At 47.6% G+C, this 27,277-nt stretch overlaps 1 protein-coding gene across 3 annotated transcripts in view; it reads left to right on the forward strand.

Moving 5' to 3' along the window:
- Window positions 1-27,277, forward strand: part of KDM4A (lysine demethylase 4A) — a 46,282-nt gene that overhangs the window by 17,391 nt on the left and 1,614 nt on the right. For 2 of the 3 annotated variants that reach the window (XM_042996876.1, XM_042996875.1), the window contains exons 12-20: window positions 10,547-10,667; window positions 15,602-15,783; window positions 17,307-17,511; window positions 17,994-18,070; window positions 18,755-18,810; window positions 20,449-20,557; window positions 20,875-21,060; window positions 24,514-24,684; window positions 27,114-27,233. In XM_042996876.1, coding sequence (XP_042852810.1) covers window positions 10,547-10,667; window positions 15,602-15,783; window positions 17,307-17,511; window positions 17,994-18,070; window positions 18,755-18,810; window positions 20,449-20,557; window positions 20,875-21,060; window positions 24,514-24,684; window positions 27,114-27,233 — 1,227 coding nt within the window. The other variant, XM_042996877.1, reaches the window with a different exon arrangement.

Here is a 27,277-nt window from a genome sequence, read left to right on the forward strand (position 1 = left end):
CCACAAAAACAGCTGACAGTAGCAAGGAGTTACTACACGCAAGATACTTCATACGCTGTTCAGACTCTGTTACTGCTCAGTTAATCTTACCAGAGTCAAGGGTCAAGGTTGTGTGTGTGTGTGTGTGTGTGTATGTGTGTGTGTGTGTGTATGTAACCCACTTTTTCCTTCCCAAATTAGGAACTAGTTAAGGAACGAATCATACAGGTGTCAGGCATATGGAGCTCAGAATGTCACTTTATTGCCAGTAAAAATGATTGAAGAGAGTGGCTTTAAACCTATGGCCAAATGGCTTTGCTGCTCATTTACCCTCAGTGACACAGGTTACCTACCTGGTCACAGGTAGTCCTGGAGGACGCAGGCCTCTCCTAGTGGCTGAACATTTCCCACCTGCCTTTCATGTGTTGTGGACACAGACCCCAGCGCACTCACTCTGCAAAAGGCAGATTCCAGCCAAGTGAAGCTCATTACCATCCAAGTGTTGGGGAGAAAAGCCAGGAAGCCCTCCACATGGGAATGTGCTAGGGAGAAGGAGGCTCCTCTCTGACATGCTTCTTATTTCTGCTCAAAAATCATTGAGTGCCTTCCTGGCTCCTGTTTACTTCTGTATGGCCTTCTCAGCTGTAGTCTGGTGGTAATGCCCTTCTCCGCTCCATCCCCACCCAACCCTCTGTCCGCCCCCTCCTTGATGTGCTGCCATCTTGGAACTACTTCAGATTCTCTGAAGATACCTTGGCTGCTCTGCCCCTTTTGCTTTACTCCGTCATCACTTAGGTGTGCCTACTCTGGGCTTGGACTCTGCCCTCAAAGAGCTCATAGTCTAGGTGTGAGCAAATAAGGGTGTTCCTTAGGGATAAATCTTGTAGTCCAGGTGGAAGAGTTAGCAACTCAGCCTGGGGTTGGGGTGATGCGTTTGGCGAGACTGCAGCGAAGCAGGCATTGTAGCTAGGCCGAAGGTTTGCAGGAGTACGCCCGGTGGCTGGAGTGAAGTTGGGAAGGGAATCTGGGAGAAGAGTGTGTTCCGAGTGGTGATGGTAGCTCGTCCAGAGTCAGAGCATTTGGGGGACTGCACTTGGTCTCAGGTTCTGAGAGGAACTTGGGAGATGTTGCTGGAGGGTGTCAGGAGCCAGGTCGTAGTAGTCTTGCCTATGTTCCACGAAGCAGTTTGACTTTGGAAAGTTCACCACCATGTGGTTTTTGAAGTTTATTTTGAGAGACATAGCACTCGAGTGGGGGAGGGGCAGAGAGAGTCAGTGCAGAGCCCGATGTGGGGCTCGAACCCATGAACTGTGAGACCATGACCTGAGCTGAAGTCAAGAGCCAGACACTTAACCGACTGAGCCACCCAGGTGCCCCCAGAATGAATTTTTAAATGTACAAAGATGCATATGGATAAATAAACCCGCAGGTGCTCCTCACCTAGACCCGATGGTTGTCAATGCTTTGCCACATTTGCCTCATCTGTCGTTTTGTCATTTGAAGTGTGTTAAGTCACAGGTGTCGTTTCTTCCCCACTTGGTGTTCCCTCCAAAAACGGGTATTTCTGTGATCACTGTGTCATTATTGTGCATAGCAAAATCAGAAAACTTAGCAGCATCTAATACCCAGTCCAAAATCAGGCTTCCCCAGTTGTCTAAAGTGATTTTATAGTAGGTTTGTTTGAATCAGGGTTTAGTCTAGTCTCACACCTTGTGTTTATTATGTCTCTTAAATCCCATCTTCTAAGGCAGTGCTCCCTCCACTCCCTGACTTACTCAAGAAACCATGTCAGTTATTCTTCAAGTTGTCTGGCAAAGGGTTTTTTAAGCTCTACACTAATGTTTTAGAAGATTGCTTTGAAAACAGTATAAAGGTTTTGGAGTGGGGAGAGGAAGTGGGCAAAATTAGAAACAGCAGAGGTTCTCCTGAAGGTGGTATTATGGATGATTTTCACTTCTTACATATATGAATTATTGGAATATTTTTTATGACTGCCGTGTATAATCAAATATTTCTATTTCGGGAGGAGCGAAAGATTTGCAATAGGGAAATCAATTTGGAACCTGTTCCTTTAGTCTGAAAGAGAGGTGGAGCGGACCTGGACTGTCTAGTGGTGACAGGGAAGGGGAGCAGGAAGTGGACCTGAGGGCCACTGTGAGGGCAGGAGCACAGGACTAGGGGGCTGGCTGTGGGGTGGGTAAGGAGGTGGGCGGGGGTTGACTCGGGGTTCTGGCATGAGTTACCGGATGGATAGGGGTGCATCAGTGGAGAAGCCAAGGGGTATTTGAGCGTGGCTCTGGAGGTGAGTTCAGTTTGGGCCATGCTGAGTGTGACCGGCGTGTGGGGTGGGTGACGGAGATATGTGAGCACAGACATAAAGCTCAGGGGGGGTCTGTGGGAGGCAGTCTCCAGCAGGGTATCGGGGGGCATGGAAGAGCTCACCTGTGGAGCAGGAGGAACACTTTTCATCGTTAGGGTGGAGGTAGAGGCCGGGGAAGAAGAATAGCTTGACGTTTTGGGGGACTAGGAGAAGGCCATGTGTCCAGGCCCGGGGGAGGAGAACGACTAAAGAAGACCTGGGAGCAGTGGCCAAGTGTGGCTGTGTTGTTGGAGTTCATGAGGGTGAGGTGTGGGGACTGGATCCTGAAGTCTGAGCGGGAGGGGAGGGTGTGGGGCTCCAGCATACGTGGACATAGGAGGGGAGGGCTGCAAGGTGGTTTGTTTTTTTCAACTTGTAATTAACTCCTTTCATTTTATTACATTTAGTTTTAAAAGTTTGGGTTGATCTGTTTTTAATATATGTAAAATACACATGACCTAAAATCTGTCATTTTAACCATTGTTTAGCGTCTAGTTCAGTGGCCTTCTATACATTTTCATTTAGTGTACGGCCGTTGGCAGGCTACAGATTATGTTGAGGTGGGAGGAGTCAGGGAGTCCTCGGCATAGGTCTCCCGGAACAGTTCTCTGCTCATTGGAACCCGGCTCTTTTCAAGTCACTGCTCCCAGAAACCTTTCATCGCTCCCGTCTACTTTCCTTCCTCCTTTGAACACCTGCAGCACTTGGCTTCTTTTTAACAACCGTCCATCTTGGTCTCAGCACAGTTGTCATAGGCTGCAGAAGGTAAACTAGGAGCCACTCCCTGTGCCCCATTCGCCTTGCTTCTTATGGCCCCAGCATGGTCCTGGGGCTTGGGCCGTGAGCCTTCTGTAAATGTGGAAGGAATGCAGGGAAGTTAGTTGTAGTAGGAGGCTGAACTCAGGATGGATTGATTGGGTGGAATGGGGGACTGACAGTCAAGGCTTGGGGCAGAAGCTGAACCACTTTGTCTATCCCTGGAGAGGTCTAATGGCATTGTATCTATATTTGGAAACAGCTGGGTTTTGAAGAGCACCCTTGTGTCCCTCCTACCCCTACTTTGAGCATCCCCTGCAGTGTAATTCAGGCCTCTTGCTGTTCAGTTTATGTGACGCTCTGTGTCGAGGGCCTTGGTAAAAGCACCCAGATCGACTGACTGCTGAAGCATCAAAGCTTCAGAATTTTCATTTAACTGCAGACAGAGCTACAGTGATGTCTGCTGTAAAAGTTCTTGTTTAAGTTGCTTTGGAAAAGTGAGTTCCCAAAACCAGGAGGGCACAGTTCTTCTCTGTACAGAAGAAACCCCATCAAGAACATTGACCTTGACCTGGGTACCTGATGTTAGACGAGGGACCATAGAACTCAGGAACCTGAGATGTGGCTTTCCTGCAGGCAGGGCCCTGGGAGACTCTACCTGATGTCCCACTCCATCCTCACACAAGATCCTTGGTGGGGCAGTGTTCACTACTCCCACACTGGTAGTGGATTGCTCCTTGCCTGGGCTCACACAGCTAGTTGATAGACTGAGGTTTGGACCCAGCTCTTGTTACACACTGAAGGGATTTAGAAGTTGGAGCACATCTCAGGAAAAGGAAAAGGCAGCGCTCTGAGCAAGGCTGTGGGAGCCATGTAGCAGGAGGAGTGTTTTGTCCAGAAGATGAGAAAACGTGGAAAGATATTTTACTATTTGATAGACCTGACTAATTTGGTCAGAGGCAACATGATGGTAGTGGAAAGGGCAGAGACTTGAGACTCACACACCAAGTCCCCCTCTGGCTGGGCCATGAGCTCCTTGAGGCTAGGGATCCTGTGTCACCTGTGTCTGCATTGCCACGGCACCGAACCCAGTCTGCTGGGTACCTATGCTGGTCCTGTAGGAAGCACTCAGAATAAACAGGTGTCTTCCTTTCCCAGAGCTGCATTCTGGTGTTCTTTGTCTTGATCCCTCTATTTCCTACAGTACTTGGACCTATAAATTGATTTGTCTCTGTCTCCTACCCCATATTCGTGTCCTATTGCTGCTTAAACAAGTTCCCATGAACTGGGAGTCTTAGACCATAAGTTTATTATCTTCCGGTTCTTTAGTTCAGAAGTCTGACATGGGCCTCACTACGCTGAAGTCAAGGTGTCAGCAGGACTGTGTACCTTCTTGGAGGCTCCAGACTGAGACTCCTTGCCCTGCCTAGCTTCTTCAGACTGCCCACATTCCTTGGCCTTTTTCTTCCATTTTCAAAAGCAGCCAGATAGGGCCAAGGCTCGCTCACATCACATCACTTGGACACACCGAGTGTTCTGCTTCCCTCTTTGTTACCATTTTTAAGTAGGTTTCAGGGGCGCCTGGGTGGCTCAGTCGGTTGAGCGGCCGACTTCGGCTCAGGTCATGATCTCGTGGTCCGTGAGTTCGAACCCCATGTTGGGCTGTGTGCTGACAGCTCAGAGCCTGGAGCCTGTTTCAGATTCGGTGTCTCTCTCTCTCTCTCTGACCCTCCCCCGTTCATGCTCTGTCTCTCTCTGTCTCAAAAATAAATAAACGTTAAAAAAAATTAAGTAGGTTTCACACCCAACGCAGAGCCCAGTTGTGGGACTTGAACTCACAACCCTAAAATCAAGACCTGAGCTGAGATCAAGAGTTGGATGCTTAACTAAGCCACTCAGGCACACCTCTCATCATTAAGCACTGTTTGATTACATTGATTACCTGCCCAGATAATCTAGGATAATCTTTGTATTTTAAGTTTATCTGATTAGTATCCTTAATAGTCTTGTCATATTAACATAACATTCACAAGGGTTAGAATTGCACACCTTCCTTGTTCTACCACATATCTTCATATCTCTTCTTCCACACATTTTTTCCCTCTCTGCCTATAAAACCATATTCAGTCTCTTTCCTGAAATACAATTATAGGAAATTCCCTTTTCAGGCTATGATCTCATTTCTTCCCTTAATCTTCTCAAGAAGAGTCTCTGATGCATTCATTCCTTAGTTCCTTACTATCTGCCTGCTGGAACTTTCTCTGAAAGTCCTGAGACCTCCCAGTTGCTGAGTCCCTTGGCCACTTCCTGCTCAGCTCTTATGTACCCTTTGGCACTGCCTCTTTCCCCTCCGTGAACCCCTCCCCTCCTTGCTTTCTACTTTCATCCTACTCTGCACCTGAATCTCCCTTTTTTTCTCTTGTCTCCTATCCTGGAAGGGCTTAGTCTCCATTCAGTTTATCTTCCACTGGTAATGTCATCCACTCCCATGATTGCAATTCTGAACCTGATGCTGAGGATCCCCAAATCTACAGCTCTTGCTCAAACTTGATTTTTTTTTTTTTTTAAATGTTTGAGAGAGAGAGCCTGCAAACACGTGAGTTGGGGAGGGGTAGAGATCCGGGAGAGAGAGAATCCCAGGCAGGCTCCACGCTATCAGTGCAGAGCCTGTCTCCAGGCTCGAGGATCCCTGAGATCATGACCTGAGCTGAAATCAATAGTTGGATGCTTAACTGACTGAGTCACCCAGGTGCCCCATGCTCAGACTTATTTTCTGAACCCTCAGGTTCAATTTCTTCTTAGCCCCTGGGTATTTCTATAGAAATGGGGCAGTGTACTGTGCACAGCCTGTTTAACTTGGCTTGTTACTACTGCCTCTTCTTCATCCATGTGAGTCCTGTTGAGTCTCTCTCACCTTGGCGATCCAGGCTGGAAATCCCATCATTTCTGTTCCTTTATTTTGTCCTTTTCTTACTTCCTGGTCCCCGCCACTACCATATCCCAGATTTAGGCCTGTTATCTAGCAGGTCTTCAAAGGGGGGAGTGCAAGAAGATTGTTAGGGTGCGGAAATAAGATGATGGAAGTTTATTTTATTTTTTTTAATTTCATTTTTTTATTAAAATATTTTTCAATGTTTCATTTACCTTTGAGAGAGAGAGAGGGTGCAAATGGGGGAGGGGCAGAGAGAGGGAAACATAGAATTTGAAGCACGCTTCAGGCTCTGAGCTGTCAGTACAGAACGCAGGGCTCGAACTCCCGAACTGCCAGATCATGATCTGAGCCGAAGTCTGTGCTTTGACTGAGCCCCCCACGTGCCCCTCAGTAAATATTTATTGAATGAATGGGCCAGTGGACACTCAAACTTGTTTGAATTCACGTTGGGAAGGGCAGGCTCTGTTCTTCCTGGACACAGCCTGCTCAGAATTTGGTTTTTCTTGGCATTCAGCTATGGGTTCTGTGATTGCACGTGGAGCCTGTGGGCCCAGTGTGACTTTTCTGAAGTGGCCCTGCCCTGCCACCACTTCTTCCTAGTGCTCCTAATGAATTGGTTTTTGTCACAGTTGCAAAGTAGCCCTTTTCCAGGCCTCAATTCCTTGCTTAATGGGTTTTGCTAACTCCGTGTCTCCTAAAGGCAGGATGACCCCAAGTTTTTTAAGTTTTTATTTTAATCACTCTCGTTTATTTCCCTTTGCTTGTTTGTTTTGTTTCTTAAATTCCACACAGGAGTGAAATCGTATGGTGTTTGTTTTTCTCTTACTGATTTATGTCACGTAGCATTATATTCTTTAGCTGCATCCATGTTGTTGCAAATGGTCAGATTTGATTCTTTTTTTTTTTCTTTTTTTAAGGTTTATTTATTTTGAGAGACTGCGAGTGGGGGAGCGACAGAGAGAGAGAGAGAGAGAGAGAGAGAGAGAGAGAGAGAAACCCAAGCAGGTTCCGCGCTGTCAGTGCGGAGCCTGATGCGGGGCTCAAACCCATGAAGCTGCGAGATGATGACCTGGGCCAAAACCAAGAGTCAGACACTTAATTGACTGAGCCACCTAGGCGCCCCAATATTTCATTCTTTTTAATAGCTGAATAATAGTTGTGTATATATATCACTTCTTCTTCTTCTTTTTTTTTTTTTTTTTAACATTTATTTATTTTGAGACAGAGAGAGACAGAGCATGAACGGGGGAGGGTCAGAGAGAGAGGGAGACACAGAACCGGAAGCAGGCTCCAGGCTCTGAGCCATCAGTCCAGAGCCTGACGCGGGGCTCGAACTCACGGAACGTGAGATCGTGACCTGAGCTGAAGTCGGCCGCTTAACCGACTGAGCCACCTAGGCGCCCCAATATTTCATTCTTTTTAATAGCTGAATAATAGTTGTGTATATATACCACTTCTTCTTTATACATTCATCAGTAAATAGACACTTGGACTGCTTCCATAATTTGGCTATTATAAATAATGCTGCTATAAACAGGGGGTGCATGTATCCCTTTGCATTAGTATTTTATATTTTTTGGGTAAATACCTAGTAATGTGATTACTGGATTGTAGGGTAGTTATATGTTTTATTTTTTTGAGGAACATCTATAATGTTTTCCAGAGTGGCTGCACTAGTTTGCATTCCCACCAACAGTGCAGTAGGGCTCCTTTTTCTCCGTTTCCTTGCCAACATCTCTTGTTTCTTGTGTTGTTGATTTTAGCCATTCTGACAGGTGCGTCAGACATTTGACTGAGCCACCCAGGCACCCCTTATTTTTTTTTTATTTTAGAGCATGTGTGTGCAAGTTGGGAAGAGGGACAGAGGGAGAGAATTTCAAGCAGGTTCCACGCTCAGCATGGAGCCCCGTGTGGGGCTCAATCCCACGATCCTAGAATCATGACTTGAGCCAGAATCAAGAATTGGGGACATTCAACTGACTGAGCCACCTTGGCACCCTTGCCCCTTTTTAATTGAATTATTTGGTTTTTGGGTGTTGACTTGGAGAAGTTCTTTATATATTTTGGATACTAACCCTTTATCAGATATGTCATTTGCTGATATTTTCTCCCATTCCATAGATTGCCTTTTAGTTTTGTTGATTTTTTTTTCCTTTCCTGTGCAGAAGCCTTTTATTTTGATGTAGTCCCCAAATTTACTTTTGCTTTTGTTCCCCTTGCCTCAGGAGACCTATCTAGGAAAAAGTTGCTATAACCAATGTCAGAGAAATTACTCTCTGTGCTACTTTGTGGGATTTTTATGGTTTTAGGTCTCACATTTTAGATTTTTAGTCCACCTTAAGTTTGCTTTTGTGTATGGTATAAGAAGGTGGTCCAGTTTTATTCTTCTACATGTTGCTGTCCAGTTTTCCCAACACCATTTGTTGAAGAGATCATCTTTCTCCCATTGGATATTCTTTCCTGCTTTGTTGAAGATTAATGGACTATACAGTTGTGGTTTTATTTCTGGATTTTCCATTCCATTGATCTATGTCTATTTTTGTGCTATTACCATACTGTTTTGATTACTGTGGCTTGGTAATGTAACTTGAAATCTAGAATTGTGATGCCTTCAGGTTTCTTTTTTTTTAATGTTTATTTATTCATTGTGAGTGAGAGAGCACGTGAGCATGCAGAGCCCAACACAAGGCTTGATTCCCCAAACTGAGATCATGACCTGAGCCAAAACCAAGAGCTGGAAGCTCAACCAACTGACCCACCCAGGCATCCCTGCTTTTTTTTTTTTTTTTTTTTATGTTTATTTTTGAGAGAGCATGTGCTCTTGAGCTTGAGCGTGTGCTCAAGGGAGGGGCAGAGAGAGAGAGAGGGAGATAGGATCTGAAGTTTGCTCCTCCCTGACAGAGAGCCTGATGCGGAGCTCAAACTCACCAACCGTGAGATCATGACCTAAGCAAAGATCATGACTTAACCCACTGAGCCACCCAGGCGTCCCCTGCTTTTCTTTTCCAAGATTGCTTTGCCTATTCGAGGTTTTTTTGTGGGTTCATACGAATTTTAGGGTTTTTCTAGTTCTATGAAATATGCTGTTGGTATTTTGATAGGAATTGCATTAAATGTGTAGATTGCTTTGGATAGTGTAGACATTTTAATAATTGTTCTTCCAGTTCATGAGCATTGGAATGTCTTCCTTTCTTTAATCATTGGAATGTCTTCAGTTTCTTTCATCACTATTTTCTAGTTTCCAGAGTACAGTTTTTCACCTCCTTGGTTAGGTTTATTCCTACGTATCTTGCTATTTTTGGTGCAGTTGTAAATGGGATTGTTTTCTTATTTTCTCTTTCTATTGCTTCATTATTGGTGTATAGAAATGCAACAGATTTCTGTAGATTGATGTATCTGTGACCTTACTGAATTCGTTTATTAGTTCTAGCAGTTTCTTGGTGGAGTCTTTTGGGTTTTCTATATAGAGTGTCATGTCATCTGAAAATAGTAAGAGTTTAACTTCTTCCTTACTGATATGGATGCCTTGTATTCCTTTTTCTTGTCTGAGTGCTGTGACTAGGAGTTCCAGTTCTGTGTTGAATGAAGTGAAAGTGGACATCCCTATCTTGTTCCTGATCTTAGGGGAAAGGCTCTCAGTTTTTCTCCATTGAGTATGATGTTTGCTGTGGGTTTTTCACGTATGGCCTTTATTATGTTGAAGTATGTTCCCTATAAACTTACTGTTTTGGGAGTTGTTATCATGAATGTGTGTTGTACTTTGTCAAGTTCTTTACCTGAGAGTATGACAAGTTTTAAATACACTGGAAAGAAACTCTCATGGTATTATTACTGATTCAGTCTTGTACATCTTAAACCTAATTGCATTTGCTCTGATATTATGTAAACACAGCATTAATTTTGTCAACTTTTGCTTTTGTAGCTACGTTAGGGTTTTAGATGCGCACTCTGTCCTGTCTGCTGAGGAAACGAACTCAAGAATGAATAGTGTCAGTTAGAGCTGAGGGCCTGACAGCACATAAGGAGAAGCTGGCCTATTTTACTTTAATGGGTCAGCTGTTCCTCACCCCTTTGGATGTCCTCTAGCTTTCAAGTCCAATGGCCCGGCTGCCTGGCTCTTTGTAACAGGTGCTGCTGGCCTTCTGGTCCAAGAGGAGGGGCACCTGGTTTCTCTGGGGCTCTCAGAGACATAATCTCATGACAGTGAGCTCAAGGGAGGGGCGTGACTCTCCTGTAGAGTGTGTTTATTTTTGGTACATTTGTTTCAGGCTGCTTCTGAGAACAGGACCTACGCTTACTAGGCACAAATTTTGTCCTAAAATTTTTACATAATCCTAGTTTAAATTAGTTTGGATGGTATTGTCATTTTGGCTTTTCCTAAGACAGGTGTTTTCTGGGTTTGGTTTTATATTTATGTCTCTAGGCCTGTCTTTTCCCTTGGCTTTCATTGTAAGACTAACTACTGCTATGACCCAAAGTGGAGGCAAGACCAATTTGATTTCCTCTTCTGGTTTGCCCAGGTGGCCGATGAATACATGTTTTCCCTGGAGGAGAATAAGAAGTCCAAGGGCCGTCGTCAGCCCTTAAGCAAGCTCCCACGCCATCACCCGCTTGTGTTGCAGGATTGCGTCAGTGATGATGGTAAGTGTTTTCTCTCTTAACCAGGAAGGGGAACGTGGCTCACCCTATAGGACTTGCTCTGACAGGACATCAGGAGGCAGGGCTGAGCGCCAGGGGTGGGCCTGTGGCTTAGTTCTCCCAGATGCTCCACAAAGAGGGCAGGATCTCATTTGTTACTTACTTCATAGTCAGATTTCTTTATATGTCTGTGTGTCTTGGAATATGCCTGGTACAGGATGATCACATGCAGGTTCTTCTCTTTCTTTACTAGGAGGTACAGGCTGATTTTTCTGGATAGCATTTCCTTCAATGATACCAAGCCCAATGCTGAATGTGTAGCTACAAAGATAACTAAGATATGTCCATGCCCCCAAAAAGCTTACAAGGTAGTGGGGCAAACTGACAGGAAAACAGATCTAAAGAAAGGAGATGCTAATCTAGGGAGGGGGAGCTGGAGGATAGATTCAGAGGAAGCAGCTCAAAGGGCCAGGCCAAGGTGTGGGGCAGGCAGGAGTGAGGTGGGGGGAGGCTAAAGAGGGAGTGCCTTTTTCTAGCAGGCCTTCAGGAGCTTTTGACGTGTTTTAAGTGGCCAGATTTACATTAGAAGTGACTGCATGTTGAGAGTGGCTTTGAGGGCAACAGATGGGCTTTTGCCGTGGTCTCTGAGAGCTAGGGGAGGGTCTGAAGCAGGATGATGGTGGTTGGGGTTGGGGAGGGATGTAGTGAAGGTGTTGGGAGGTTAAAGCCAGCTGGATTTGGGGGTTGGTTGTAGACCTGTGAGCTTGGTAGGGTCCGGAGAAGCCTGGGTTCAGTGCCTCCCTGACTTCTGGTTGTGGTTGGGTTTGGAAACCTACGTCCAGTGTCTGTGGAGGATGTAAACTTGGGGCTGAGCAGAGGTGGTGTTTGGTAATGTTATTGGGGTACATGAGGCCACTGGTGGAGAAACATAGAGGAGGGCGAGCAGAGGTGGTATTTGATACCTTTTTAAAAAATTTATTGGGGCGCCTGGGTGGCTCAGTCGGTTAAGCGGCCGACTTCAGCTCGGGTCACGATCTCGCGGTCTGTGAGTTCGAGCCCCGCGTCGGGCTCTGGGCTGACGGCTCAGAGCCTGGAGCCCGCTTCCGATTCTGTGTCTCCCTCTCTCTCTGCCCCTCCCCCGTTCATGCTCTGTCTCTGTCCCAAAAATAAATAAACGTTAAAAAAAAAATTTATTAAAGGGGCACCTGGGTGGCTCAACTCAGTTGAGCGTCTGACTTCGGCTCAGGTCATGATCTCGGTTTGTGAGTTAGAGCCCTGCATTGGGTTCTCTGCTGTCAGCGAGGATTCTGCTTGGGATCCTCTGTCCCTCTCACTGCCTCTCCCCTGCTCACATACGCTCTCAAAAATTAATAAACATTAAAAAAATTATTAAAAATTTTTATTTAAGTGCAGTTGACACGCTGTTAATGTTACTTCCGGGTATACAACTTAGTGATTCGGCAACTTTGCCTTTCCCTGTGCTCCCCATGAGTGTCGCTGCCATCTGTTCACTATCTTTACCTTGAGCACACGCGGCCACTCTGGAGAGGGCAGAGACTGGGGTGGGGAGACAGGAAGAGGAGCCTGTGAAGGAGACAGGGGGGAGTAGACAGCGGTGTGGAGCAGAACCGGGAACTGTGTGTGTTGCTGGCGCTCAGGGAGTTGTTGCCATCAGCGCAGTGAGATCAGGAACGAGAGCATGGGTGAGTCTCTGGCAGGTCCCTTGTCACTCTTCACTGGTGCCCGGGCCCTTCCTGCCCTGTCCTTCCTGACACCAGTGGCTGTGTGGAAAGATCCAGAGTTCACCAGCCTCTCTGCTCCATAAGTGAGCCCCACGTTCCCTTTCTGATCTGATGCCGGTGCCCATCTCTACTGTTTTTCTTGGTAGAAGGATCGTGATACACTGGGTGAGGAAAGTCTCTTGAGATCAAAATCTCTTGAGTTCAATGTAGGCCAGACCTTGAGTTCAGAGTCTTAGGAAGTCCTCTTCCTCTGGCCCATGTGGGGCTTGGGATCTCTGGGTAGCAACAGCCTGGCTTCAGGATTTACCCCTGCAACCCCCCCACCCCCGAAGGCTCTAAATATAGGTTGTAGAAAATTGGAAAAGCAAACAAAGTTATAAAGAGGACAATAGAATTACCCTGCAAAGGTGACCACTTGCACGTCTTCATGTGTTAATCTTCTGACTTTTCTAGTCAGTCATTAGAGTATATCCGTGTATATGTTTTTATGATAGTGTAATTGAGATCATAAAATACAGCCGCCCAACTTTTTATGATAAATTTCCGTTGTGGAAAGCACTGTGCACGCCTCCTGTATCCAACAGCTGCCATGTTGCCGTGGGCGCTGTCTCCACAGGCGTTGATGAACTTGCTGTACACGCACTTGCTGTCTCATCTGAGAGCGAGCTGGAGCCCTCCAGTCACTCGAAGTGCACCGCGAGGTGCTTTGCTCAGGATTCTCCTATACAGATACTTTTACCACACCTAGGAAAATAAGCAGTGTTTTGTAATATTGTCTTATCTTCAGTCCATGTTCATTTTTCCCTGCTTATCCCAAAAATATGTTTTATAGCTTTTTTTCCTTTAAACCTATAAACCAAACCAGAGTCATCCATTTCAAAGTTTTGTTTCTTTAGTTTCTTTTTTTTTTTCTTTAGTTTCTTTTAGTCAAGCATGCACACCCTGCACCCCCCTCCCCGCGCCCCCCCCTCCCCCCCCCACCGCTGCCATCAAATTGTTTTTCAGTTGAGGCATAAAATACTTGGTGAAATGAACACATCTTACCTGTTACGTCTCCGTGATGTCTTATGTATGTAAACTGTAAAATTCCTGCGGTTTTCACTTAACCATGGTGAACATTTTTCCTCATCATTACAGTGTTCACGAGTGAAGTGATTTTTGGCCACCTATGGTTTTGAAAACAGCAGACATCACTGTGTTAATCTTCCTTTTCTGATTGGGTACCTGTTGCTTTTTCTTCTAGTCTGTGTCGGTCACTCTTGTTCTGGTTAGGATAAGGAAAATAGCCGCTTTGGTTTGGCACCGTTGTTCTTGCTGGACCTGGCTGTGGCTTATAGAGGTTGATTTTAATTGTCTGCAGTGGCCTCCCTACGTTACGGTACGCTTCACTCAGGTCCCACATGAGGCAGCTGCCAGGTCTCATTCGGTTAAACAGGACTATGAAGGCAGAGTAGGTAACTGTTTATCTGCACTGAGCTGCAGTTGCCGGAAATGAACAAATAAATAAGCATGTCGTGGAGTGTTGCATGGGCTGCTCTGCCTGAGTCTCTAGGGCTTCCTCAAAACAGTTCTGTCTTGGTCAAAGCAAGACCATTTGAGGGGTTGTAGCTGGGGCCTCCTGACGGTCACACATAGCTAGATGCCAGGCGTGGGGTGCCTAATGTGGTGGAGCTGGCGTGGAGCTGCTCTGTCAGGTGCTCCAAATCCATACATGGACTGCTTTGGGGACTCAATTGTCAAAGAAGAACATCCCAGATGTAACTTCTTATATTTCCGTCACTTGGGGGAGGATTTGGAGAAAAGCTCTGGATTTATTTATTTTGATATGTGTTGCTTCTTCGATCAAGGATTGCCTTCATTCACCCATAATCCTCGAGTTAATGTGTTTTGCTACCTCCTTGACCCTGTTTCCATGGGGATTGATTGGGCTGTGCCCTTCCGATTGAGGGGGGACCTGGAAAGTGTGCACCTTTGTTGCCTCCATCTTGTTTTGCGAGTGTAGGTTTTTGTTTCCATTCAGCAGTGTGTCCCTTTCTTCCAGGAAGATGGCAGCCAGAGGGGATTTTCCTTCCTCAGCAGTGCTGAGGCCGGATGAATCCTATGCTTTGCTGTTTGGAGTAACGAATAGATAGAAATTTGTCATCTAGACCAGAGGTCTGCAGAGGCGCTACACCTTCTGTCACATATCCCACTGTCTTTCTCTGAGTCCTATAAAAATGTAAAAACAGGGCCACCCAGGTGGCTCAGTTGGTTAAGCGTCCGACTTTGTCTTGGGTCACGATCTCGAGGTTCGTGAGTTCAAGTCCTACACGGGGCTCTCTGCTGTCAGCACCTCTGCTTCAAATCCTCTGTCCCCCTCTCTCTGCCCCTCCCCTGCTTGTTCTGTCTCTCTCAAAATAAATAAAGTTAAAAAAAAATGTAAAAAAATTTTTTTTTGTTTTTACATTTTTAAAAGCTCCCCAAGTGGATTGCATTTGGCCTGCAGGCCGTTGTGTGCTAGGCCTTGGTCTAGACTCAAGGTGTTCCATCCTTTGGCTGGGAAAGAGGGTTTGTCTTGGACACACTCTGCCTTCCTCTGAGACAGAGCCAGGATGGTTGGGGATCCCTGTTCAGAAAGGCAGATATCCCACTGGCCTTTCCAGAGGGAGCTAGAAAGTTCTGACTAAGGCACATGATGTAAAAATTATTAAGCTTGCTATTTCCTTGTGTGTGTGTGTGTGTGTGTGTGTGTGTGTGTGTGTGTGTGTGTGTGTTCCCCTTGTTTCCCTTCAGTGTAACTAAAGAGAAAACTCTTAAATAAGGACTCAATATGCTGACATATTGGAGGCAGCAAGCAACATGGTTTCTGGCAAGACCCCGTTGTACTGTGCTGCCCTTGGGCACAAGGGTTGAATGCTGGCAGTTTTTAGGGGAGAGGAGAGTGGGCTGAACTCCTGGGGCAAGAAGAGGGACTTCTTCCTGGCAAGAAGTCTGAATTCCTGCCAGAGAGGGGGCTACGGACAGGACTGTGCAGTTTCATCCAAGTACTGAAGGAGTCTATTGGAAATCGCTTCTGCCCTTTGCCTTTATGATCTGTAGGATCTTGGCTTTAGGCCAAACCTGAGACCAAAAGTCTGGGCTGAGCTCATCTGCTTTCTAGGCAGAGCTATAGATGTGTGGCACTGGTACCGACTCATGTTCTGCTTCCTGCTTTAGAGTCCTCTGAACAGCCAACCCCCGAGGAGGAGGCTGAGGAGACAGAGGCCTGGGCTAAGCCCCTGAGCCAACTATGGCAGAACCGACCCCCGAACTTTGAGGCCGAGAAGGAATTCAATGAGACCATGGCCCAGCAGGCCCCTCACTGCGCTGTCTGTATGATCTTTCAGACTTACCATCAGGTAAGTCCACTTCGTCCTTTGTTTACCTGGGACCTGCAGTCCAGAGGGAGGTGGGGTTTAGTTGTGGGTACATAGCTTGTCACTGGTCATCTTGGGAAAGGTGCGTTCTTCTGGTGTTCAGTGCCCCATCTGAGTGCTGGCCAGGCTACTCTGGCCAGGCAGATAATCTAGCAATGGGGCTTTTCACTTGACAATGGTTTGCAGAAGAGCTGGAGTGTGGCTTAGCCTTGACTTGGTGGGTTTCCCTGCACCCTGTGGCACTCGCATTGTTTGCAGAGGAATCTTGCTCTTTTGTAATTATTCTAGGCAGTGATGATTCCTTCCGGGTGGTTTTTCCTCCTGGCCAGTCTGGAGCACTGTGCCTTTCTTCAGGACAGTCTGCCAGATTCTCCAGTGTTGTGTCTTCCTTTCTCATTGCCACCGTGGGTACTGGCAGTACCCAGAAGGAACTAGGGGAGGGACTGCGGGAGGAAGTGGAGGGGGAAGCACTGGAGCTGAGCTTGTCTGTGCCCCTCCCCGTCCTGGGGCACTTGATGGTAGCCTTCGGGTTCAGCTTGGGAAGGTCGGGAATGCATCTACAGGGGCACGTGCCGGGTGAGCAGCTGAGGTTCACCTGGGACCTGCACAGGGCGGCATGTGGATAACCAGTCCTCTGTTGGTTAAGGTGGCATGGCTACACTGAGCTGGCACAGCCACAGATTCACGCTTGCCAGAGAATGGAACCTCAGGCCAACATACTTTGGATTAGCAGCTCAGTACTTCTTTCCACTGACGAAAAAGCAAAACTGAAGTGTGTGTACCCTTGGCCTGCGAGACAAGTGAACGGACTGGGTGCACTGTCAGCAGGTCCACTGAGAGGACCCCAGGGTTTCAGGAGGGGCACATGCTTAGGGGTGACATGTTTTGGGCCCTGTCCTTGAAATGGTGGTGATGGTGCCATCCATAGACAGAGCCAGCAAATATTTGCAGTCAGGGTGTTTGCCAAGGAAAGTATGTGGATGTTCTTTCTGGGCATTCTTTCTGGAGGGACCCGAGCCAGGAATCACAGGTGGGGCTCCAGCCGTGTGGCAGTGCTGCTGCTCAGGTCACGTGCTGCCATGGGGCCCAGGAGGGATTCCGTGCTGGTCCATTAGGAGCACCTGCTCTGGGTCCTCTCCCTGGGTACGGGCCACCGTGCAGTGCAGCGCATAAGGGAGCCCACAAGAGCAGCCTCGCTAACGTCTCAGTGCATTTTATTACCACTTGGTTTGGGAAGATTGAAATCCCAGTTGCCTCTTACCTTGCTCCCTTTCCTTAGTTGTCCCCAGGGTCCTTTGTTTGATGCCTCTGTGAGAAATTGAATTGGAGTCATTAGAGGTAACTTCAATTAGCAGCTCTGGGATAATGGCTGTGCACCCGAGAGCCTTAGCCACAGAGTCCTACCAGGAAGAGAGGCGGCTTTCTGCTGACAGAGCAGGTGGAAGCGGAGACACAGGCGCATGTTCACGGGATTCTGGGAACTCTGCACTGCTGTCTCTCCTTAGGTGGAGTTTGGAGGCCTTAGTCAGAGCTGTGGAAACGCTCCAGATTTAGCCCCCCAGAAGCAGAGGACCAAGCCATTGATTCCTGAAATGTGTTTCACCTCGACTGGCTGCAGCACAGACATCAACCTTTCTACCCCTTACCTTGAGGAGGACGGCACCAGCCTTCTAGTTTCCTGCAAGAAGTGCAGTGTCCGGGTCCACGCCAGTGAGTGCCTCCGCTTTTGTCTGCGTCTTGACCCAGAGGGCCTGAGCCTTCTCACTGCAAGTCTCGCCCCGTGTTGGCCTCCCTCCAGCCTCCCAGTGGCACCCCCAGGTCCCGAGTGCAAAGATTGCTCTCGTGTTCTTGGGGAGTTTGCTGCTGATGGAGTTGGGAGTTTCACTGACTTTGGGTGCGTCCTTGTACGGTCAACCTTGTGCTGTTCTCTGGGCTGTAGATGCCAGGAGGGGATTAGTAGTCCCTGCTGCTCCCTAGGTGTTTGTACCAGTGGACCTACAGGCTCTGACTTTTCGAGACCTTGGGCCATAGTGTATGGGTGAATCCTGGGGGACCCTGACTCTAGAATTCAGGGGTTTTCCCGTAAGACTTGGTCGCAGCCTTCAGACTCATGGTATGTGAAAAAGAGTCACAGGTCTGCATTCTGACTCTGGCCTCTGGGTTTAATTTGCTCATCTTGGTGTCCTTGTTAGGTTGCTATGGAGTACCCCCTGCAAAGGCTTCTGAAGACTGGATGTGTTCTCGGTGTTCCGCCAATGCCCTGGAGGAGGTGAGTGTGTCCACAGTGTTGCTGTCTTCCCCCTGAGACTCGGGATTTGCTCAGGGCCAGGCTTTTTCGTGTGGACTTTCTGTCCCCAGCAGTCTGTACAGAGCCTGGTACACAGTGATGTTAGAGAGTGCGTACTGTCAGAATAAATCTCCCCAGACAGTGTGGTTGCTGCCCAGCTGTGGCAGGGCATGAATGGAGTCTGGAAGCTGTGTTTGCTACATTGTGTCCAGACTAAGCAGAGGTCCTCCTGTGGACAAGCTATAACCCCCTTTAAAGAATGCATTGGGTTTGGCCATCAGAATGGGGTTCAGGTGGTTCATTTTGTAGCTTTGTCTTCATCACTCCCTGCCCCGGAACCTAGCAGTACCCCACATACAAGGCAGAGTCCTGTAACGCTTCCAGTTTGAGCAGAGTATCATTGGTTACAGTTGATAACAGTAACAGCAAAGAGGATTATGTTAAGTCAAGTGGAATACTTGGTGTACTTTAGCCCCGGGTGGTCTCCCTGTCTTCCTGTAGGGGAGTCCTGCTTACATGGGCTGCGTAGGCGAGGCCCCACCTGCCGATAAGCCACTTTCTTATGTGGAGGCTCCAGTTATCCAAAGGAGGCCAAGGAGAGAGCAGATTGGATGTTAATGACTTGGTGGTAACCACCCTTCCTTCCTCCCCCTCCCTTCTTGGCAGGACTGCTGTTTGTGCTCATTACGAGGGGGAGCCCTCCAGAGAGCCAATGATGACAGGTGAGTTTCTGAGCAGTGTTCTGGAGCAGCGTGCAGAGGCACCGAGACGGCAGTGGCTGTTCATCAGAGTGGCTGATGAGGGTTTGGGAAGCACGTTGTTGGAGGTGCAATAGCATCTCCAAGACTAATTTTAAAAATGAGATGCCAAGGGGAGCCAAGCAGCCCTACACCTTTCCAACTCCACCTTCCCCTCCGAGGCAGGGGTATCAGTGATGTCTTCCTTGCAGGGGAGCTAAGACAGACTCTCAAGGGTGTGGAGATCCTGTACAGGTGATGCAGAGGCTCAGGGCCTGTTGAAAGGACTGTTAACCTTGTTGTAGCCGGGCTGGTGCAGAGGTGGCCGTGGCCGTGGGCTCGTGAGCATGCGCCCTCTGGCTCAGACCTGGCGTCTGACTGAGCGTGTGTGTCCTTGGGGAGGAGAGTGGGACTTGGAGAGCTCAGCCTCACCCACCTGCTGTGGAGTCAAGTCTACAGAAGTATGGGCATAGCAGCCGTCAGGTTGCTTTTTGTACCTGGTCTTTGCTTACTTGTTCTGAGGTAGAAATGTGAGGTGAATGAGGTTTTTGCCCTGGAAAACCTGGCTGTCTAGGAGATAACAGCAGGCAGCCAGTGGTGAATATCCTGCCTCCGGCTAAGGTCCTGTGGGGATCGGAGCCTCCTGCAGCACGAGAACCCCCTTCATGCTGTTCCACATAGACCGCTCTTCTGATTGCTGCTTCCAACCTTTAAAGGTACTTGCTGCCACGACTTGAGGTGATCGTGTCCCTCACAGTTGGGAGAGAGCGCTGTTAAAAGTTCTTCCTTACTTGCAGTGGAAAGGGCTCTGCTTGAGCCTCCCACCGTAACCGCACAATGCCAGTTCTGCCCTGTGGGGCCACGCCAGACAGATCTGTTCCCACTTGCATAGGGGCCCCGCCAGCACCGCAGATGGCTTCCGTGTGGGCCCCGCGCTGTCTGTCGTAGGTTTTCACCTGGCCTCACATTAAGAACTTTCAGCATCTTAATTGTTCTCTTCGTGGTGCGTGTCAGTTTCTCAAAATGCCCGGAAACTTTAATTTTCTGAGGATATCCACTGAGTAGACCTGTCAGAGCAAGTGGGGCTTGGGCCGGACCTTAACAAATGAGTGTGCAGTGGATGGAGGGAGCAGAGGCAGAGGTCATCTCAGCCTAAGGGAAAGGTTGGGAGGAGGCCTAGAAGGTAGAGCTGTGGCTACGGGCAGACGGGGCACAGATGGAGACATCTGAGGAAGCACCCAGCTCCTGCGGTAAAAGAGGTCTGTATAGGACTCTCTGATTTGTTCCTTCTCCCTGAAACCTGCCCCACTCCATTAGTTCTGGTTCCACTTATTTTGCAACAGATTGTGAATGAGTTAGCGGTGTACGAAGTGCAACCCTGTGCTAACCCAGGGCGGTGTGGTGGGGGCCCATTTTCATACTTGGTGTGGAGACACCTCTGTTTCCTTCCTTGCTGGGTCCTGGGACCTTGCAGGTAGGTGGAAGTAAGTGGCCGTGTTGGACTGGGGAGGAAGGAGGAAGCACGATCAGCAGGCCCACCCACTCTTGAATCGTTACATTTGATGAGGAGGCCACAGGGCCTTGGAGCCAGAGGTGACTGAGGTACACTTTGCCTTTTGGCAGGTGGGTCCACGTCTCGTGTGCTGTGGCAATTTTGGAAGCAAGGTTTGTCAACATTGCCGAAAGAAGTCCAGTGGACGTGAGCAAAATACCCCTGCCCCGCTTCAAACTGGTAAGGAAGAGGAGATGAGCTTGGAGACACTGCATCTTTGTCCTATTCTAAGTCTCTGAGTGGAGGAGAACATAACGTGCCCCATGTGGCCCAGTGGTCATCTGTTACCCTTGGGTTAGGTCAGGGCTTATGAGCCACTGATTATTAAAAGAGGACACGTGTCCTCAGATAAGAGGTTAAAAGAGGTGTGTGTACCCTCTTGTTTGGGGAAGAAGGTTGGCTTTTGCCCGTTGGACTCTGCGTTTAGGCAGGGGAGCAGTGGAGGACACCACACCGTTAGTTCCTGGAATCACTGGCTTGCTTCCCCTGTGTCCTAGAAATGTGTCTTCTGTAAGAAGCGGAGGAAAAGAGCCGCCGGCTGCTGTGTGCAGTGCTCCCATGGCCGCTGTCCAACTGCCTTCCACGTGAGCTGCGCCCAGGCTGCCGGAGTGATGATGCAGCCGGACGACTGGCCTTTCGTCGTCTTCATTACCTGCTTTCGGCACAAGATTCCGAATTTGGAGGTGAGGGAAGGTGCCGTTCTAGAATCCTCTGTTTCTAGAATTGACTGTTTCTGGGATCATTTTCTCTGCCTATGTCAGCACGTATTTTCTCCAGCTTTACCCTTTATGGAGAGTGCTAATAAGTAGGGATTCAGAGGTGGCCCCTGTCCATCTCTGCTGCCTGCCTTGTGCTTCCTAATCCACCGGCACCAAACTGCTTGTGGTTGATTCCTTGTGATTATGTTTACCTGTTTGCCTATCCTTGAGGGGTCCTGTTATTAATAATATGAGTGTCCCTGTCACCTACCACCGTGTCTGGGGCAGAGCAGAAGCTATGCAGATATTGCGAACTGACGGAGAGAGCTCGGAACAGTTAACCATTAACTACTGTACAGTAGGGATTTTTGTGCTTCTCTAAATAGTGGAGCTTGGAGAACACTACATGTCAAGTTACGAAAGGGTTTGGGTGGAAGGTGGCATTTGGTGTGGGCACCTGGGTGGCTCAGTTGGTTAGGTATCCGACTTCAGCTCAGGTCATGATGTCACGGTTTTTGTGAGTCCGGGTCCCACGTTGGGCTCTGTGCTGACAGCTCAGAGCCTGGAGCCTGCTTTGGATTCTGTGTTTCCCTTTCTCTCTGTCCCTTCCCCGCTTGCATTCTGTCTGTCTGTCTGTCTGTCTGTCTGTCAAAAATAAATAAATGTTGAAGTGGGACTTAAACAGTAAGTAGGAATTATGAGAGGGAGGGTGTTCAAGCCTTCAGAAGTAGAACGAGGGGCACCTGGGTGACTCAGTTGGCTCAGTTGCTTAAGTGTCCAACTCTTGATTTCAGCCCCAAGTCATGATCTCCTAGTTCATGAGATCGATCCCTGCATTGGGCTCCCAAGCTGACAGCACAGAGCCTGCTTGGGATTCTCTTTCCCTGTCTCTCTGCCCCTCCCCCATTCGCACACACAAACTCTTTCTCTCAAGCTAAATTAAAAAAAAAAGCTGAACAAACAAGTCTCAGGAGAATGAACATGGAAGATGTTCTGGGAATATGGCAGGGGTGATAAAAGACAAATGGCAGCCGACACTGAAGGCCCTGGACTGCCCTACTTAGGAGTTTGATCCCTCTTCCACTAAATGAGGAGAACTTCTCAAAAATTTGGATTTTGAACCATATTTTGAAACACTTAATTCTGGTGGTGGATTCAGGGCTCAAAGAATAAGAATTTGAGGCAGGGAGACTGGTTGGGCTGGGAGCGAAGTGAGGTCTGGAGTGGGAACACGTAGCCAGAGCTCTGGGGTCACATCTTACGTGGGATCCTACGATGGGTGGGATCGACAGGGTTTGTTGACCATCCTGGAGAGATTAGTGGGGAAGGGGTGAAGGAATGTGAAGTTAAGATGGCTCAGGTGGCTCTCCTGGAAGATGGAGAGGATGAATATGTGATGCTATTAACTGTGACCAGAACTGATTCAGAGCAGGGCAGGTTTCCAGGGGAAAGGGAGAGAAGTGAAAAAGAGGATGACCTTGAGGTCATTGCTGGAGCATTCTGATGGAGCTACCAGGAAACAGCTGCTGTAACGATGAGGGTGAAGATTTGGATCTTCTCAGCATTTAATAGGGTAGTTCACTCCAGTTGCCATTAGAAACTGGACTCTGGAGATTCCTAATGTAAGGAGCAGATGGCAGAGGACGAGCCAGTGAAAGCAGCTGAGAAAGGGCAGACAGAAGCCAGTGGAGGGGATCAGGAAGCTGTGTGCTCTGGGGCAGGCAGGTCTGGTATAATGCTTGTTGGTGCCCCATACTGAGGAGTTGTCGGGGGGTCTTCTGGTCAGAAACCAGACTGTAGTTGGGGAAGTTAGAGGCTACTAGAAGAGACCGTGATGAAGATTTGTCAACAGTGCAGGAAACATGGTAGTGAAGGGCACAGTGGAGTACCAGTCTGGAGGAGCAAACGTGTCACTACCATCTGGGGTCATGGAAAAGGCCTTGTTGGCCAACTGGCTTCTCCTTTTCCATAGAGATGTTACACTGGGCATGAGAGGTGGTCAGGTGGGTTAGGAGCTCAGGGAGGGGGAAGATAGTCATTGTGAGGAAGAAACTCTGGAGGGGTGGTGGGTGAGGTAGTGCTGAGCCCAGAGGGCTCAGGGAAGCAGGAGTTTTGTTATGGAGCCAGGATGGTGATTTGGGGACTGTCATTAACATTGCACATCCTTAAATTGGCACCCATAGACTGCTGATGCTTTGAGAAAATGGGGTACTATGTAGTATTATTTTCACTAATCATTCTGTAGTTTTTTAATTTTTTAAAGTTTATTTTGAGAGAGAGTGAGTGAGCAGGGGAGGCCCAGAGAGAGAGAGAGAGAAAGAGAGAGAGAGAGAAGGAGACAATCCCAAGCAGGCTCCACACTGTCAGCACAGAGCCTGACATGGGGCTTGAACTCATGAACCGTGAGATCATGACCTGGGCCGAAACCAAGAGTTAGATGCTTAACCAACTGAGCCCCCCATGTGTCCTCGCTAATCATTCTTTAAATATCTATTGAGCATCTATTACATGTCAGTCCCAACTTTAGGTGCTGGAAATATAAGTGAACAAGACAAAACAGTGCCTGTCCTCTTGCTGCATGTAGTTGAAAGACATACAGAAATGCATTAGTAGAGTATCTCAGATGGGAGAAGGGTGGTGGATAAAAATGTAGCAGGATAAGGGGAATGGAAGAGGTATAATAAGGAACAGCATCAGTAGGTTGACATTTGGTTGTGAGGGGCCAGTGTGCAGAGGGCTGGGGAATAGCATTTCAGGTAGAGGGAACAGCAGGGCAATGGCTCTGAGGAGGGAACGTGTTTGGCACACGTGCTCCGGGAATAGCAAGGAGGCCAGCATGGCTGGAGCGCAGTGCTTGGGGAACTTGGCGGGGAGTGGTTGGATACAGTGTTACCAGATGCTCTCTGATGCCATTTGCATCAAGGGCAAATTCAGAATGATGGGGTGATGTGAGGGTTGGCATGGCCCTTGTAATGGGAGCCCCTTGTCACATGCATCTGCAGATGTCCAGGGAACTAGTGCTGAGATCTACGTAGAGCATTGTCTGGGGCCCTGGGCTCAGATCTCCTGTTGAGTGTCTCCCTGGATGTCTATCTAAGCTGTGTGCATTAGTAGATGCTATTTGGTCAGTTCCCGGCAACAGTAGGGAAGTTAACACAAGAGTATTTTGGGAGACAGTATCGTGTAAGGACCAGTTGTGGAACGGGAACTAGGGAGGTGCTACATTTATGGAGGAAAATAGGACACTGGTTTCTGGTAGTGTCCCTGCTGAGGTGTGGATATATGGAAAAGACCTGGTTCAGCTCCCATCCCCTTCTCCTTTTTATTTTTCCAGTCCCATTCTTTCTCCCTGGTAAAGGGCAACCAGTTGATCTTGGTCCCCATTTTCCAGTCCTGGCAACTCCATGTGGGAGTAACCCAAGCCTCTGTTTTTTCCAGCGTGCCAAGGGGGCCTTGCAGAGCATCACCGCAGGCCAGAAGGTCATTAGCAAGCACAAGAACGGGCGCTTCTACCAGTGTGAGGTGGTCAGGCTCACCACTGAGACCTTCTATGAAGTCAACTTTGACGATGGCTCCTTCAGTGACAATCTCTATCCTGAGGACATAGTGGTAATGTCTGCAAGGAGCTTCCTGGGCAGGTGGGATGGGGGCGTTTTTAGGTCTGGCTGTGGGCCAGCCCGCCATTTCTAGCCAGGTCCTCAGGCCCATTAGTTCCCTGAACAGAAAGAACCATTTGTGCTGGTCTTTCCTTGCAAAGAAAATTGTGTGCTGCTAGGCTGCCCTGCTTCCTCTCTGGAAGCTTCTTGGAATCTGTGTTTTCTGCAACACCGTGAAACATGCTTATATTTCAGTCTAAACTACACTTGAAGGTGTTCTTATGCAGTGGAAGAGCCCGGCATTGGAAACCAACCAGTGTGCCAATACTAGCTCCATTGCCTAGTAGCTGTGTGATATTGGAAGAATTAATCCAACTCTCTTTCCCGTCATGCCCCCTTAGTAGATGTGTGGTCCTTTACAGTTGAAGGGGCTAAGCAGAAACTGCTTGGAGACCTCCCTGGCCTGCTTATGTTATTGACACCTGAAACACTGGAGGCTCTGCCTGGACCCACTTCTAGGTTTCCTGGCTCAGTATTCAGGACTTAGTTCGAATTTCCCTCACCCGCACAGCCTTTTCACTTGTGAGATTAAGCACCACGGCAGTGGGAAGAAGCCACTTCTTCCTTTGACAAACCAGGTATTTCCCACTTTTATACTTCATTAGCAGCTTAGTTGCTAGAAGCACATTCATTACTTACAAGGTAGACTTAAGTCATGGTAAAGATCATATTAACAGTATTTGTGGCAGTGGAATAGCTATAATTTACTAGCTTTTCTAGTACACAAGGCCCTGTGCTAAGTGCTTCAGATCAGGTGTGTCTCTCACTTCTCATACCAGTTCTGAGAAGCAGGTGGTGTTATCTCTGACTTACAGATCAATGACCTCAGCACTCTCTTTTCTAAAAGTTACTGAGGACCCCAGAGAGCTTTTTTGTGGGTTATGTTTATCAATGTTTACTCTGTTAGAAATTAAAATAGAGATTAATTGATTTGAAATAGTCTGGGTTTTTAAAAATTAAAAATAACTATTTTAAAACAAAATATTCGTGGGAAGAATGCCATTTTCCTGCAAATCTCTATGTCATGTGTTCATTCATTCAGTTTTGATATATTGTTTTGGTTAAGGTCTATGAAGAAAATTCAACCTCACACAGTTGTGTGCTAATTGGAAAGGGGAGGAGTCTTTTAATAGCCTTTCATACCATTGTGATTATTTAATACTACACCAAAACTCAACGAGTAATAGTTTCTTAAAAGTTAGTTGCAGGGTGGAATCTGAAAGCAGGTCAATGAGCTTTGTACACTCTGTTACATTAAAATCCACTGGTCTGTCTTGCACTGAGACTAGTTCTTCACCTCTGCCAAATTTTGCAACCTCATACATTGGTTATTTAGAAAATACTCATACGTCGGGCTACGCAGATCTTCCAAATGTTAAATTTTATTATACAGTCTCAAAAAACACATTTATTAGTGTCACCATTCTTAGAAATTATCTTTAAATTTGGCAAAGCTTCAAGCTGATTTTGGTGATTACTACATTTCTGAAGTTCTAATTTTTCCAAAAGCTTAAGTTTTATCCTTGGCAGTACGGTCTGATATTTTCCGTAAAGTGACAGGCTTGTTCATTCATTTCCAAGATGTCTGCCAGTACCCATGTCTGAGTAACCATAGTTTGTTTATGTCAGGCATTTTTTCAAATAAAGCTGGTGCTCCATGAACAAAGCAGCTACACAACAATTAAGTTACACAGTGCTTTTCCTCAAGATAACCATCCTACCTCAGCATGCAGCAAAGCGCCCTTTTGAGTACTCACACGTGTTCTCAAGGACTGGGGTTTGACAGAATTAATACATTTTTCTGCTTTGTTGAGAGATATTGTCATGTGAGACTGGGCATTTTTCTTTTTTCTTTTTACCCTAAATTATGAGCACGCAGTGATACAGGATGTAGTAACAACTAATAATGCTTGGAGCCCCTGCCCTGTGTTAAGATGTGAGCAGTTTTGCCTGTTACAGATTTTATACCATCACTGCCAAGGTCAGCACAGTGAATGAGGCTAATGTTTTCATAGTACTCTGAAATTCTTGTTCTAGTATTTCTTCGGGGTAGAGCTCTGTCCCCTGTTCTTTAGAGGGACAGTTGAAGGAACACAAGGAGGATTCTTGATCTTGGCACTGTGTTTATGAAGTTCACTCGAAGTTTATTCTGGCTCTTCTTGTCTGTCCCCTGGAAGCAGCAAGGGCAGAGATCTGGGGCCAGCTTATGACTTAGCAGGCAGGTAGGTCTTTAACCATTGTGTCTTCTAGCTCGGAGAGAGCCTGCCTTGCTTGGGTGTCTGGGCAGGAATCTGCCCTGGTTCATTCTTCCCTAAGTAGGTGGTGGTCACCCCTGTGCTCAAGGGGCCTTCCTCTCATCCTTCTCCCTTACTGTCCCCTCAGAGCCAGGACTGCCTCCAGTTGGGTCCTCCTGCTGAAGGAGAAGTGGTCCAAGTCAGATGGACAGATGGCCAAGTCTACGGAGCCAAATTTGTGGCATCCCATCCTATCCAGATGTACCAGGTAGCCAAAAGTTTTTGTTGGGCTCTGGGGGAGTTCTTGATTAA

Source organism: Panthera tigris, chromosome C1 (genome assembly GCF_018350195.1).
Source record: "Panthera tigris isolate Pti1 chromosome C1, P.tigris_Pti1_mat1.1, whole genome shotgun sequence".
Classification (NCBI taxonomy): Eukaryota; Metazoa; Chordata; class Mammalia; order Carnivora; family Felidae; genus Panthera; species Panthera tigris.